The sequence below is a fragment of the Dendrobium catenatum genome, unplaced genomic scaffold (genome assembly GCF_001605985.2).
Source record: "Dendrobium catenatum unplaced genomic scaffold, ASM160598v2 fragScaff_scaffold_819, whole genome shotgun sequence".
Lineage (NCBI taxonomy): Eukaryota > Viridiplantae > Streptophyta > Magnoliopsida > Asparagales > Orchidaceae > Dendrobium > Dendrobium catenatum.
The window spans coordinates 613,871-626,014 of record NW_021319281.1 but is presented as its reverse complement, the minus strand read 5'-3'; the positions used below and the strand labels follow the sequence as shown (position 1 = coordinate 626,014).

The window sequence follows — 12,144 nt, the reverse complement described above, 5'->3', positions numbered from 1 at the left end:
CCAATTTCCAAATCCAATTTCTATCAGTATCCAATCTATTGCTGCTACTATATGCCAGATAACACGTATCTCTACGTATCTGATTGACGACTAGCCTTAATCGAAAGTTCTCTCTCGTTATCGGGAGGGGTAATTAACTATAGGGGCTTGCGCCTATAGGAAACCAGAACTCAGATCATAAAGTCCTCACAAAATGAGGGCGAAATCTCTGGGTAGTGTCTTATCTACAAACCCATCTGCCTTCCAAAATTTACCTCGGAACTTAGTTCGTTAAAACTCCCTCGCTGAATAAGAAAAGCGAGTGGAGGCCGGGGCCGAATTTTCGGAGCCCACAGCCATCAATTAAATAAATAATCATCCTCTTAAGGACAATTAGAAGACACAAGTTTAACGCAATTGATAATTTAATGTCATCCAATTAGAAGTTCTTACAGACATTTGAGGTCATAAGAGTTATACTTTGATCAAGACTTACACCACAACTAGAAAATTCAAATTTCAATATATTTGACCAAAATAAATCTCACTCACAAAATCAACCACAAAATATGTAGAAGAAAAGCTAATGGGAAAGAATTAGCCAAATAAAATATTTAGTTCTCATGTTAATATAAGACGATAGTGTCCCCCGAATATTTACAATAAATAATTGTACGACACTTAAAGAACTTGCATCCAATCAACATGTGTTTGGAAGTAAAGTCTTCATGAAGCAATCATTGAATAACTTTTTATACCTCATGTGTCTAATTAATAATTACAGTAATCTACCCAATAGACTTGACTAATCGCAGACACATAAAATGGTGTCTAGCAAGCATGAACGCCCATATATGATGTATTAGAGATGGCATGTGATGCGAAACTTTCGCAAAAAAGTTCATGCAAAATATAACCTGCTTGTGTAAAGTATATTGCATGATTCCAGTGCTCACAGGAAACTTTAATGCTTCAGTCGAGTACAGGAAAACTCTTACAATAATGGACTTGCTAAGTGAAATAGGGATTTCTGAATAAAGAAGCTTGCTAATCAAACTGAGCCAATCCGTACATTGAACGGAACCAAGGAAAGGAAAGTTCAGAGGAGACACCGGGTTTTTATAGGAACAAACATCATAGATATTATTATTCAAACCTAACATTGAAATTAGAAAACCACAAAATAGAAAATTGCAAATCAAAATAACTATACTAAAAACATTTCTAATGATCTTTAATTTGTTCATGTCAATGCACATGATTTGTGTTTCCAGCGTGTTTAAACTTTCAAATTTCTATCAGGATAGAGACACTCAAACTAGCTATATAAAACAAAAAGGTATTTGAAGGGAAAACCTCAAATGCTGAAAACTGTGTTCATCCTCCAGGATATTTTAGAAGTCAACAGAAAAGATCACTTAGGTGAGAAGAGATCCTTCGTTGCATAACATGATTGGATAAACGCACCTCATAAAATTTCTCTTCACATTTTATTGCGTCAATTAGTAAAATAACTTTCCATTTGTTGCCTACAGCTGTAGACAGCCATTTGAATGTAATGCATCTGAAGAACATAGCTGTCTGTTTCCAATTTTTTGAATTTTAGGCACAATTGCCTAGTAATTAATTTGTATATTTCTTTCTTAAGTGTATGTTAAGGTTGTTTTCATAATCTGCAGTTACCTGAATGTCTTCGTATTGTGGCACACTTGAGGCGCATAGGAGTTTTTAGTGAGTCAGAGATGCGTCTTCAGGTTGGTATGATATACATCAAACTTGTTAGTTTTTGTTGATTTCTTTTCCGCTTTTTTCTATTCGTATCTTTCTCATACTTTTCTCTAGAATCAAGCCATATAAATGCTTTTCTAGGTAATTGCTAGAGATTAGAGCTTCAGGATGTTCTTTCCGTGCATAATATCAACTTCAACATGAATTTAAATTGATGTTTCTTTAAGTGGTTATGCAGTTGGATTTATGATTCATCGCTACTAAGCGGGGCATTTATTGCTGCTTTAACATTTAAGATTGTTTTGCTTGTGATATTCTATGCACGGTGATCATTGTGTTAATAAATTAATTGCTTTTTCTAAGTTTATATTTTGCTGACAGTTCTTGAGGTGTAGGGAGGCATGGCTTTCCGGAATCCTAGATGATTTGGACCAGAGGAATGTTTATGAGTATCTGAAAGGAATGGTTAACTGCCACAGGATGCACCTATTTGATGTTGTTAACCAGTACCGGGCCATTTTTAGTAATGATAAATCTGGGAATGATGAGAGCTATGATGGCGGGCTTCTTTTCAGTTGGTCAATGCATCAAATCAGAAATCACCTGGGCACTCTTGAAGTCATGCTCCCCAAGATCAGCGAAGGTGGATCATTGTCAAACATCCTTGATCAATGCATGGTAAAATGACTCTACTCCCAGTTGTCTGACCTATTATCATGATCACAACACTCAGTTCAGCATTTCTGTTTGTGCTCGCATATGTGAAAATTATTTGGTGGATCTATCTTGATACGGCATTGTGAACTGTTCTGCAATTCTTTATCCCCACCGAAGGGCACTCTTTAAGCTTGTTATAGGCGTAGACTCCACCCTGTTTTAGTAGACTCAAATGCAAATCATTTCTCCATGTGACTGCAATATATCATGAAATGATCTTCCTTTAATGCTCTTTAATGGTGATAGTTTGAGTATATTTGTTTATATCCATCGTGATAGTGTTCTTTGAGTTTTTTTTTTTCTCATAATTAAGTTTTCTATTACTGTTTTTCATCTATTCCACTTCGGGATATTGTTTTGTAGAATTGCTTTTGATGTGATATTGTTTATCTTGATAATAGCTATTTCCATTACTTGTATGCATATTAAATTACTTGTAGAGTTTGGTCTCCCATCTTCCATGTATATAGAGTTGTGATCTCTCTGTCTGCCAGTTCTACTTCATGTAGCCTTTGAATTATGCTGCTTATATTGGATTATCGACACTGTATGTTTTTTCCCAGATACATGAGAATATGTTATCACTACTTATGTCACGGATTCTTGTGTGCGATTAACATTGTGCTGGGTTCTCTACAGTATTGTGCAATGGGCCTTGGCTTGGTAGGAGTGGATTTTAGGGGCTTGCTTCCACCACTTTTTGAAGAGTATTTATCTACACTCCATTAATGCAATTCAGTTGATTAACCCTATGATTACCATCTTTACTAGCATGTTCTGGCTCTTTCCAGTGCAGTTATTAATTTGTTCTCAAAGAACATGAGCACAGCTGTTGAGAACTTTCAGGTAATTTTCATTCCATAAATGCTTCTTTTGAATTTTGCTTTTTAATTAGACTCAACTCCTGGCTAACCTGTAGAATGATAATGTTGTATTTCTTATTATTTTCCATCTCTATGAATCCTTATTGGCATACATTTATATTAAATCATCTATGCGGCTGAACTCAGTCTCTTTATGACCTTTTCTTATTTATTTTCATATCACGTTATCTGCATTATCATCGCTAGCATTATCCCAGCTGCTGGAATCCTTTTAAGATGCTTATGACTGATATATAAAGAATTTATCACTGTCCATTTCCTTGGACAAAGTTCGTGTTGTCTTTCCCTGGGCAGTCCTAATAGTTATTCCTGAGCCCAGCTCCTCAAAATTGAGTCCTGCTTAGAGGTTACCTTTGTGAAATTATTCGTTTTTATTTATTGATTGAAATACATGATGAATGATTATAGTTAAACAGTTCTTGGATCATGGGAGCATTTAAACTGGTTAACTGTGGGCTCCGAAATTTTGGCCCTGGCCTCCCCCGTGTTGCTTTTCTTCGGGGGAGTTTTAATGGAATTAAGTTTCGGGATAAATTTTGGGAAGGCATATGAGTTTGTAGATAATACACTACCCAGAGATTTCGCCCTCATTTTGCGAGGACTTTATGATCTAAGTTCTGGTTTCGTATAGGTGCAAGCCTTTATAGTTAATTACCCCTCTCGCTCACGAGAGAGAACTTTCGATTAAGGCCGGTTGTCGATAAGATACTTTGTATTCGTAGATACATAATATCAGACATATAGTAGCAGCACGGGTTGAGTATTTGAAAGATTGATATTTGAAATTGGAAATTTCACCATCTTGCACTTAAAGCGGATGGTGGGAGAATGGATAATAGACCTGATCAAAATTCCATGGTTCCGTCGTCCTGGTCTATCGTGGTCCCTGATCTCCTTAGTCAGAGGAGGTAGTCAACCCAACCTGACAAAATGATCCTTGTCGGTAGCCATGGGTTGCTTCGTCCAAGGGTACCTTGTAGACCTGGGATGGATGTTTGTCTAAGGGGACAATTTTGAATCCACCTTAGCTAACAAAGGGCTTTGTGCCCTATCGATCATATCATATTGATTAATATCTCAAGGATTTGATGCCACTAAGGAACGTATTAGCTCTGGCCATAACCGCTATCTCGTGGTGCCATTTGGCGGCAAAACCACTCGGTTCAGTGGGCCCCGGGTCATAATCGTTTATCCTGTGGTGCCGTTTGGTGGCAAAACCGTCGGTCAGAGGACACGTACCACGTCTTTACTGGCAGGAGATTATTTAAGAATGGATCCTAGTGATATTTTCGACTACGCATTAGCTCTATGTGAGCTGAAGTAAACTTCAATTTGTCCACCTCGGCAAACTTTTGCGGAGGGTGGATGGATTTTTCTTTAAGTGTTTTATGGTTAGATTTTAGTTTTAGATATTCTGGAACTTAGGATTTTCTTGGAATTTGGATTTTGTGGGCTTCTGGGAGGCATTTAAAAAAAATGTAGAGTTAACCCCTCTGGTTGAGATCTACGTTCAATGCGACCATTTTCAGGGTAGTATATGTGTTCATTTGCATTTTATCGGATTGAACCTTCTCGTCTCTATTTGATGTCGACAGAGGATCGGATTCTTCGTTGGGTGTATGTTTTTGTTGATGAAATTTTATTGTTAAGGGCCTTGAAGGCCTAACATGAACTATAAAACAAATATCTAGGTCGATACAATGACCGTAGATTTGCTTGATGGTTCGAGCCGTGTTGACTCCTATCTACCTGCATAGAATGTTCGTGCTCGAACTTGGGCTTATTTATTGACTCGCGCAGCATCCTTATACACCACGTGTATACCAGTAACACGCTCGTCGGGGCCCATGCGGGTGTTTGGGGGCATTTTATAATTATTTGTTAAACCTTCTCGACTCTTAATTTACCTGCTTAGGAGGGCCAGGTTCAAATTTATTGACATGCGCAATATTTCTAGACATCGTGTGTTCCTACAACACGCTTACCGAGGCCATGCAGGTTTTGTGATTGCACTTGCCCATTTTGTGTACCTATGTGTATACAAATTACTGTGCATGTACGGGTATTTTGAAATATTTCAGTTATACGGGATACTGTCGTTTGACTACAACATTCCATTTGGGAACTCGTAGACGCCTTTTGTCTTATTTTATCAGTATTGTAGATCCGGTGACGTATTAGGTGTACAACGGGTCTCTTTTAGTGGCCCGCAAGCATTTACACTTGCTATAGTCATCTGGTATTTTGTTCATAGTTAACATTTTGTGTACACTGCGGGTCTCCTACGACGACTTGTAAAAGCATATGTGTGTCGCAGTCCTTTCTGTATTTATCCGTGGTTGGCCAATAAAAGAGAAGCATAATATTAAGTTAAGTGTGGCAGAGATGAGGATGCTTAGGTGGATGAGTGGCTTTACCCTTAGAGATAGGATACGAAATGTGCATATACGTGAAAAGGTTGGAGTAGCTCCAGTAGAAGATAAGATTAGAGAGAGTCGCCTTAGATGGTTTGGTCACATAAAATGGCGGCCTTCCAATGACCCGGTTAGGAGAGTAGAGGTATTAGATTTGACTTATGTTAAGGAAGGTAGAGGCAGACCTAAAAAGACCTTGTTAGAAAATATTTGGAATGACCTTTCTTTATTAGATTTAAACGAGAATTTGACCTTTAATAGGACACAATGGAGAAAAGGATTCATGTAGCCGACCCCACGTAATGGGATAAAGGCTTGATGTTGTTGTTGTTGTTGTTGTTGGTATGTTAGCTGCATGAACACTTTTTCACCAAGAAGCTTGCAAGCCTCAATAATCTTACCTAACTCAATGTTCAGAACTTGGTTGAACTGAGATTCACTCTATCTTTGAAAATAATGATTTGATGTGACTTTCTCTTTCTTAGAGCTCATATAGAAACCAATAAGTGACCCCAGATTATGTCATCTTCATCATTTTCTGTTGTTGGCTTAAATTAAAAAAATAAATCATTTTAACCATGAATGATTGTGTCCTTATTGATGCCCTATGCTTCGAAATTAGTGGCTGCTATCTTGAACTGACAAATGCAGTTAAGTGACCTCAATGGCAAAGGGGGGTATCTTCTTTGTAACCATACCACTTTGCTTGTAGACATGTTATGTTTATTGTATGTCATTTTCCTTTGCTTGCGGATAAGTCATATTCGTACTTGTAGGAGTCTAGTATATCAGCTTATGCATGTAAAACTTGCATATTTCAGCTCTCCTTTGTTTGTCACATTCGTAATGATTGTTTCTTAAGGATGAAAAATGGAGAACTTGCTCATCATCGATCATTGCTTGTAGTCACTTCTCATTTATAGGTAATTGTTGTTTTGTTGATATTTCTTTCTGATTGGTCATGATAACTCTTGGTAGATTTCTCTAGAGATTTTATGTCGTTGCTTAAATAGTTCTTGTAGCCAATGCAATTGCCTCAAACCAATCAATCGCATGAGTTTCCCTTATCATTTGTTGGAAAATTTGTATGATCATCTTGCATTTATATTGTTGCATTCTTTTTTGTTTTCGTTGATCAATACTTGCAAGTAGATCACATGTCCTTGATCCTTGTTGATGATTGCTTGCAAATTAAATGATGATTGAATTCTTGTGCATCATAAGTGTTTATGTTCATTATAGCTTTTCTAATGTTGCTTAGAAACATGTTACATCCCTTGTATATGGTCGTAGGTTAGTTATTATGTTCATTGAGAGCCTGCATTGTTGCCTATGAACAAATCATCAAATCATGCTTTTTGAAATATAAGTCTCTTGGTTTACAAGTTTCATATATGTTTCCTTTGCAGTTTGTTCAAGTCCCTTGTGTCCTTGCAAGTTCAATTACTTGTTCATGTAGGTCTCCTATTTATTTATTGACTTGAGTTCAAGTTCTTATATTTGGTTCAAATCAAGATAAAGTCCAAGTTTGTAAATCCTCTGATGTTCAAAAGTTTGCAAGTTTAAGTTCAAGTTATGTTCAAAGTCTGAGTTCAAAGTTCCCTGCTGTCCAAATGTTATTCAAAGTAGGTTCAAGTCCCTTGTAGTTTTGTTCAATTTAAGCCAAGTATAGTCCCCCGTCAATGTAGATTTCGGCAGCCTCCTGGCATCTCCCCTGTTTAGGGGAAACCACGAAAAACTGGACCTTCCCACCACGCGCAATAAAGGCGTGTATGGTAGGTGTCGTTAGACACCGCGGCCGTGTCTTCATTCCCACCACGCTAATAAAAGCGTCTATGGGGTCGGCGAGTGTACCTGTTTGAAAACACAGTTGTTTCCCCGCGTATGGGGTACTTATAAGTAAATCTGCTCGCCGTAGGCGTCGCACCGGGTTCCCATCCCACCACACACAATAAAGGCATGTATAAGCGGTTTCCCGGTGCGCCGTGAACGTCGAAATGGGGTTTAGGTTATTACTCGCCTCGTTGCGAGCACCGCGACGCACTTTCTCCCACCACGCTAACAAAAGCGTGTATATGTGATCGTTTTGTCGCGCTACAAGCTTCGAGTTAGGCTCTCGGAGTTTTAAGGTTAAGGGATTATACCTTAGCGACCGATGATGGAGTTGGCATGTTGGTCGGGGCGAGAAAATATCTCTCTTCTTATTTTATAACTAATTTTAACTAATTTAATTATTATCATAAAATAATCATAATAATATTTAATATTTGACATACCAAACAGTTTTCAGGATTTAACTCATTTTGAATTTACTAAATCCGAATTTACAATTTACTAAATCCCACTAAAGTTAAATCAGCCCCTAAGTCTTGTAGTTCGGCGGATTTACGTGATTTGGCCGAAGAAGCGAACGGAAGGGATAAAGTTACCTTCATAGCGAGCTCCCATCGCTACTTCCAATTGGACAAGAAGGGACGTCGTCTGTGGAGGTAAAGATGCCGGCTAGGGTGGTTGGCTTGGAGGTTGGAGGGCTTCGTCGGAGAGATGAGGTTCGGCCAGCTAAGGGAATTGGGCTAGGGCTTCCACTGCTTGTAAGAGGAAGAGGGTTGTGGGTTTCGGACAAGGCAGAGGGAGCTTTATGTGCCGGAAGGAGCTGTTGTGGATCTAGGCTGGCGGGATGTTGAGGAAGTCGGAAGCAGCGAAGGGAGGAGGGAGATTTTGCGATTGAGTGGGGAAGCGAAGGAGTAACGGGATGAAGCAAAGAAGAAGGGACCGAGGGCTTTGCTTCATCGTCGTATTTAAAGACTCGATCCAGCATGCCTTCGCACGCGGGAGACAGGACATTTCAGCACCGAATCGGAGAGCTAGGATTACTGTAGCTGCGGCGGGATTCGACGGGATTTGAGCAGGATACCAGGATGGGCAGCGGCAGAGGTGATTTCTTTAATCCTTTTTTTGTTTCTTTTTGTTGTGTTGCAGAGGTCAACATGAACCTGTGAACTGAAGCTGGAATTTGAAAATCAGCACCTGTCTAGCTATTAAAACCAACTCAGCTTTTCTTTGCAACTTTGTTCTCTACAAGTTATTTGCTCAGAACCTTCACTGGGACTGCTCATTTAGTCCTTGATACTTATTATGATGGTATCTAGCCTTGCCAATCATTGGCTTACCTTGTCATCTTATGTTGATCCCTGCAGCATCCAGTTATATTATACATTTTTAACCCACTGATGTTCTGAATCCACATCTCTGATACACAAGCAAGATGATTGTTAAGGATGAATGGGAGCTTAAATTGTTGGTTCAAAGCTGCTGTTGCCAAGATTAAATCAAGGAATTTGATGCTTCATGTGAATTTAATATAGAACTCAACCAACCCCCATTTTTTTTATTCTTCTCTCTCTGATTTTGTGCAATTACCACCTATGCATTTTACAGAACCTTTTTTAACCTAATTTTTTTGAAGCACATTTCTAGGTCCAACAACCTCTAGTGGCTTAGATAATGGTGTTGGTGTTCATAAAATTGTGTAAGAAACGTTAAGATATTTTCATGGAATCCCATCATTTGTAACATGAAAATTCTTATTCTTAGTAAGTAATTTGTAACACTTTTTAAACAATGGCCAAATAATTCATGATCCTAGAACAACGATTATGACCGTTATGGTATACACTTACAATTCTTTCTCTAATTTCCTTTTATTTGTTATTCTGGAATCTAAATAAGCCTATATAGAAACTTTTTCTTTTGGAAAACATAGCATTATGCATGCCATATCTTTTTTATTAAAAGCAATTCAATGACTTATGGATTTCTTTCTATTTTCGTTTTCTTTTGGAATGAATATTGCCAAGTTTGTTCTTGCGTTTAGGTGGTCTTAGATTCACATCGTTGGGTTCCTCTTCCATCTGTTGGCTTTACAACTAGTGGTGCTACTGAGGAAAACCAGAATGATGTGACTCCACCTTCTGTTTTGATGGAGCATCCACCTCTTGCAGTGTTTGTTAATGGTAAATTTCATAATTGCAGCTACATTGCTGCTTGGATTATTTTGATTCGCTTGTTTAATTTCTCCATATCATGAGAACCATGCTATGTTGAAGTTTTGAAGAAGCAAGGTACTGATATTTTTATTGGCATTAACAAATTGTTCATGAAAGTTTTTGGTAAAAGTTTAGTTAAATTACATCATTTTACTGTATTCTTCTCTTGATCCATAGCAACATCTTGTACCTGAGAGAAAATTTTTGGGCTATTATTCAAAAACCCTCATAGACGACCCTTTTTCATCTCAATTTAAACTCATAATAAGATTGGCATAAATTGTTTTTATCATTTAGTATGGCTCTTTTGAATTATTAGTAACATCTATAGTTTGTGAATTTTGAATCTCTTTATTCATCTCTGATAAATATAAAGCCAAGAAAAATGCCGGCAGGATATCCTGATACAAATTATCATAATGAATTTGAAAGATATTTTGAGCTAATCTAAAAATACGTTTAATGATTTTCAATATCATCCTAATAAAATTTGTATAAGGATATCCTAATTTTTGTTTTCATATGCTAAAACCTTGGATTTTTTTCATAAACAAATTGCATCTCGCCAGCTTTTAAAAAGCTCATCACATCCATGAATGATTGAAATTCTTGTTTTATCATTCTATTCTTTGGTTTGTCTATTTCAGGAGTTTCGGCCGCCATGAATGACTTAAGGCCCTGTGCTCCCCTAAGTCGGAAACATTTATTAGCTCAAGAGCTTATTAATGGCCTACAAACTGTTTCAAACTCTCTAATTCACTATAACGCCGTCAGAGTGCTCCGTGGAAATGAATCTTCTCTTTTCCTTTCACTATGTCAAGCTTTTATTGAGGTATCTTCCTATACAATCTCCATTTTCGTTCTTATATTAAAACAATCCACAGAATTAATTAATAAGTTTTTGACATTTTTTACAGGTGGCTTATCCTTACTGTGCAGCTTGTTTCGGTCGCTGTTACCCTGCGGGAGCTGCCCTTATCATAGAAAGAAAGAACTTGCTCGATGGTGTAAGTCAACTACTAACAGTATCCTCAAATAGAGGGTTCAAAAAATCATCACTTAATGTTGAATTGATCAATGCAACTGAAAATGGTAATGCGATAATGGAAGAAAAATCAGCCATTGTTGATGCTGAAGTGCTCAATAATTCAAATGTTGCTCAGAATGGTACAGAAACTAAGCCTGAATCCCAAAGCAGTTCTTCTTAGGTTGAGATATTGAAGTTCATATTGGTAAGCTATCTCCAATTGATGCTTGCTTTGCTAGCTTTCAATATAATTAATATTCCTTTGTTATGCTTATCTTCTTCTGCTCTACTTTGGATTGTACAATATTTGTTTCATCTATTTCATAACACCTTCTGAAAATTTTCTTTTGATTTGTACATGTTATGTAATGTTTTAAGAGCTAGATTTTTTAGAGGTATTTACATGCATAACATTGAATTCTTATATATTTAGATTTTTTACATCTATTTTTTTATATTTGTTTGTATAATATTTAAATTTTTAAATCATGTAGAAATATTGCTAATATTTATTTTTTATAAATAAAATGCATTTTTATATGCATCTATTTTAATATAATTGAGATGCTGAAATGTTATATAAATATAAAATTTAAATATTAGACATGTAAATGTATATAATTTTTTTTATATGTCTATACTTATGTACAGTGAACTATATATCTCTGTTAACACGATAGGCAAAAAGCTAGAACTCTATCCTTATAGTAATTGAAAAGTCAAAAGAGAAATCACCATCTCCAACCGAAAAATTCATTTTTCACTCCAAAATATAGTAAATTTTAAAATGTATTAATTCATCTTCAATCAAATTTCATTTCATTCTCTTTCACATGCTTCTTCATCTCCTCGTTGCAAAGATAATCATCTTTCTACTCTTTCGCGCACTTCTTGGACAAATCCTGTAACACAAAACATTGGTGCATGTGAATAGTGCGATGTTAATATTGGCGTCGCTATGTTCTTCTACCGAATTTTGATGTACGATTTAGCTTTCAAATGAACTGAATGGTGTATGGTATAGCACCGTTTGCCATTCGGTTGGAGATAGTCTAACTGCATATTTTATTGCAAGCGGCACACTAGTGATGTACTAGAATCAAGTAAAACAATACAGTGCAGATGAATAAATGAAATGTATTAAGAAGCTATACTCCAAAGAAAAATTACTTAATAGCTCTGAGTAGGGGTTTATGTGTTTAAGTTTGGTCAATGGGTGTCTTTAATTTAAATATTTATTATTATTTTTGTGGAATTTGTGTTTTTAAATTTATAATTAGCTATAATCTCTAGGCGTATTTGTAATTAATTAATTTTTGGATTATATATTATAAGAATTAAAATATGTC

General features: G+C 36.6%; 1 protein-coding gene across 1 annotated transcript in view; it reads left to right on the top strand.

Annotated features, from left to right (window-relative positions):
• LOC110109812 (conserved oligomeric Golgi complex subunit 8) overlaps positions 1-11,152 on the top strand; it is a 36,123-nt gene extending 24,971 nt beyond the window's left edge. Inside the window, exons 6-12 of the mRNA XM_020841009.2 lie at positions 1,659-1,733; positions 2,089-2,385; positions 3,064-3,131; positions 3,216-3,270; positions 9,597-9,735; positions 10,416-10,600; positions 10,686-11,152. Coding sequence (XP_020696668.1) covers positions 1,659-1,733; positions 2,089-2,385; positions 3,064-3,131; positions 3,216-3,270; positions 9,597-9,735; positions 10,416-10,600; positions 10,686-10,976 — 1,110 coding nt within the window. The 3' untranslated portion in view covers positions 10,977-11,152. The remainder of the gene's footprint in view (positions 1-1,658; positions 1,734-2,088; positions 2,386-3,063; positions 3,132-3,215; positions 3,271-9,596; positions 9,736-10,415; positions 10,601-10,685) is intronic.
• Positions 11,153-12,144: the final 992 nt, after the last annotated feature.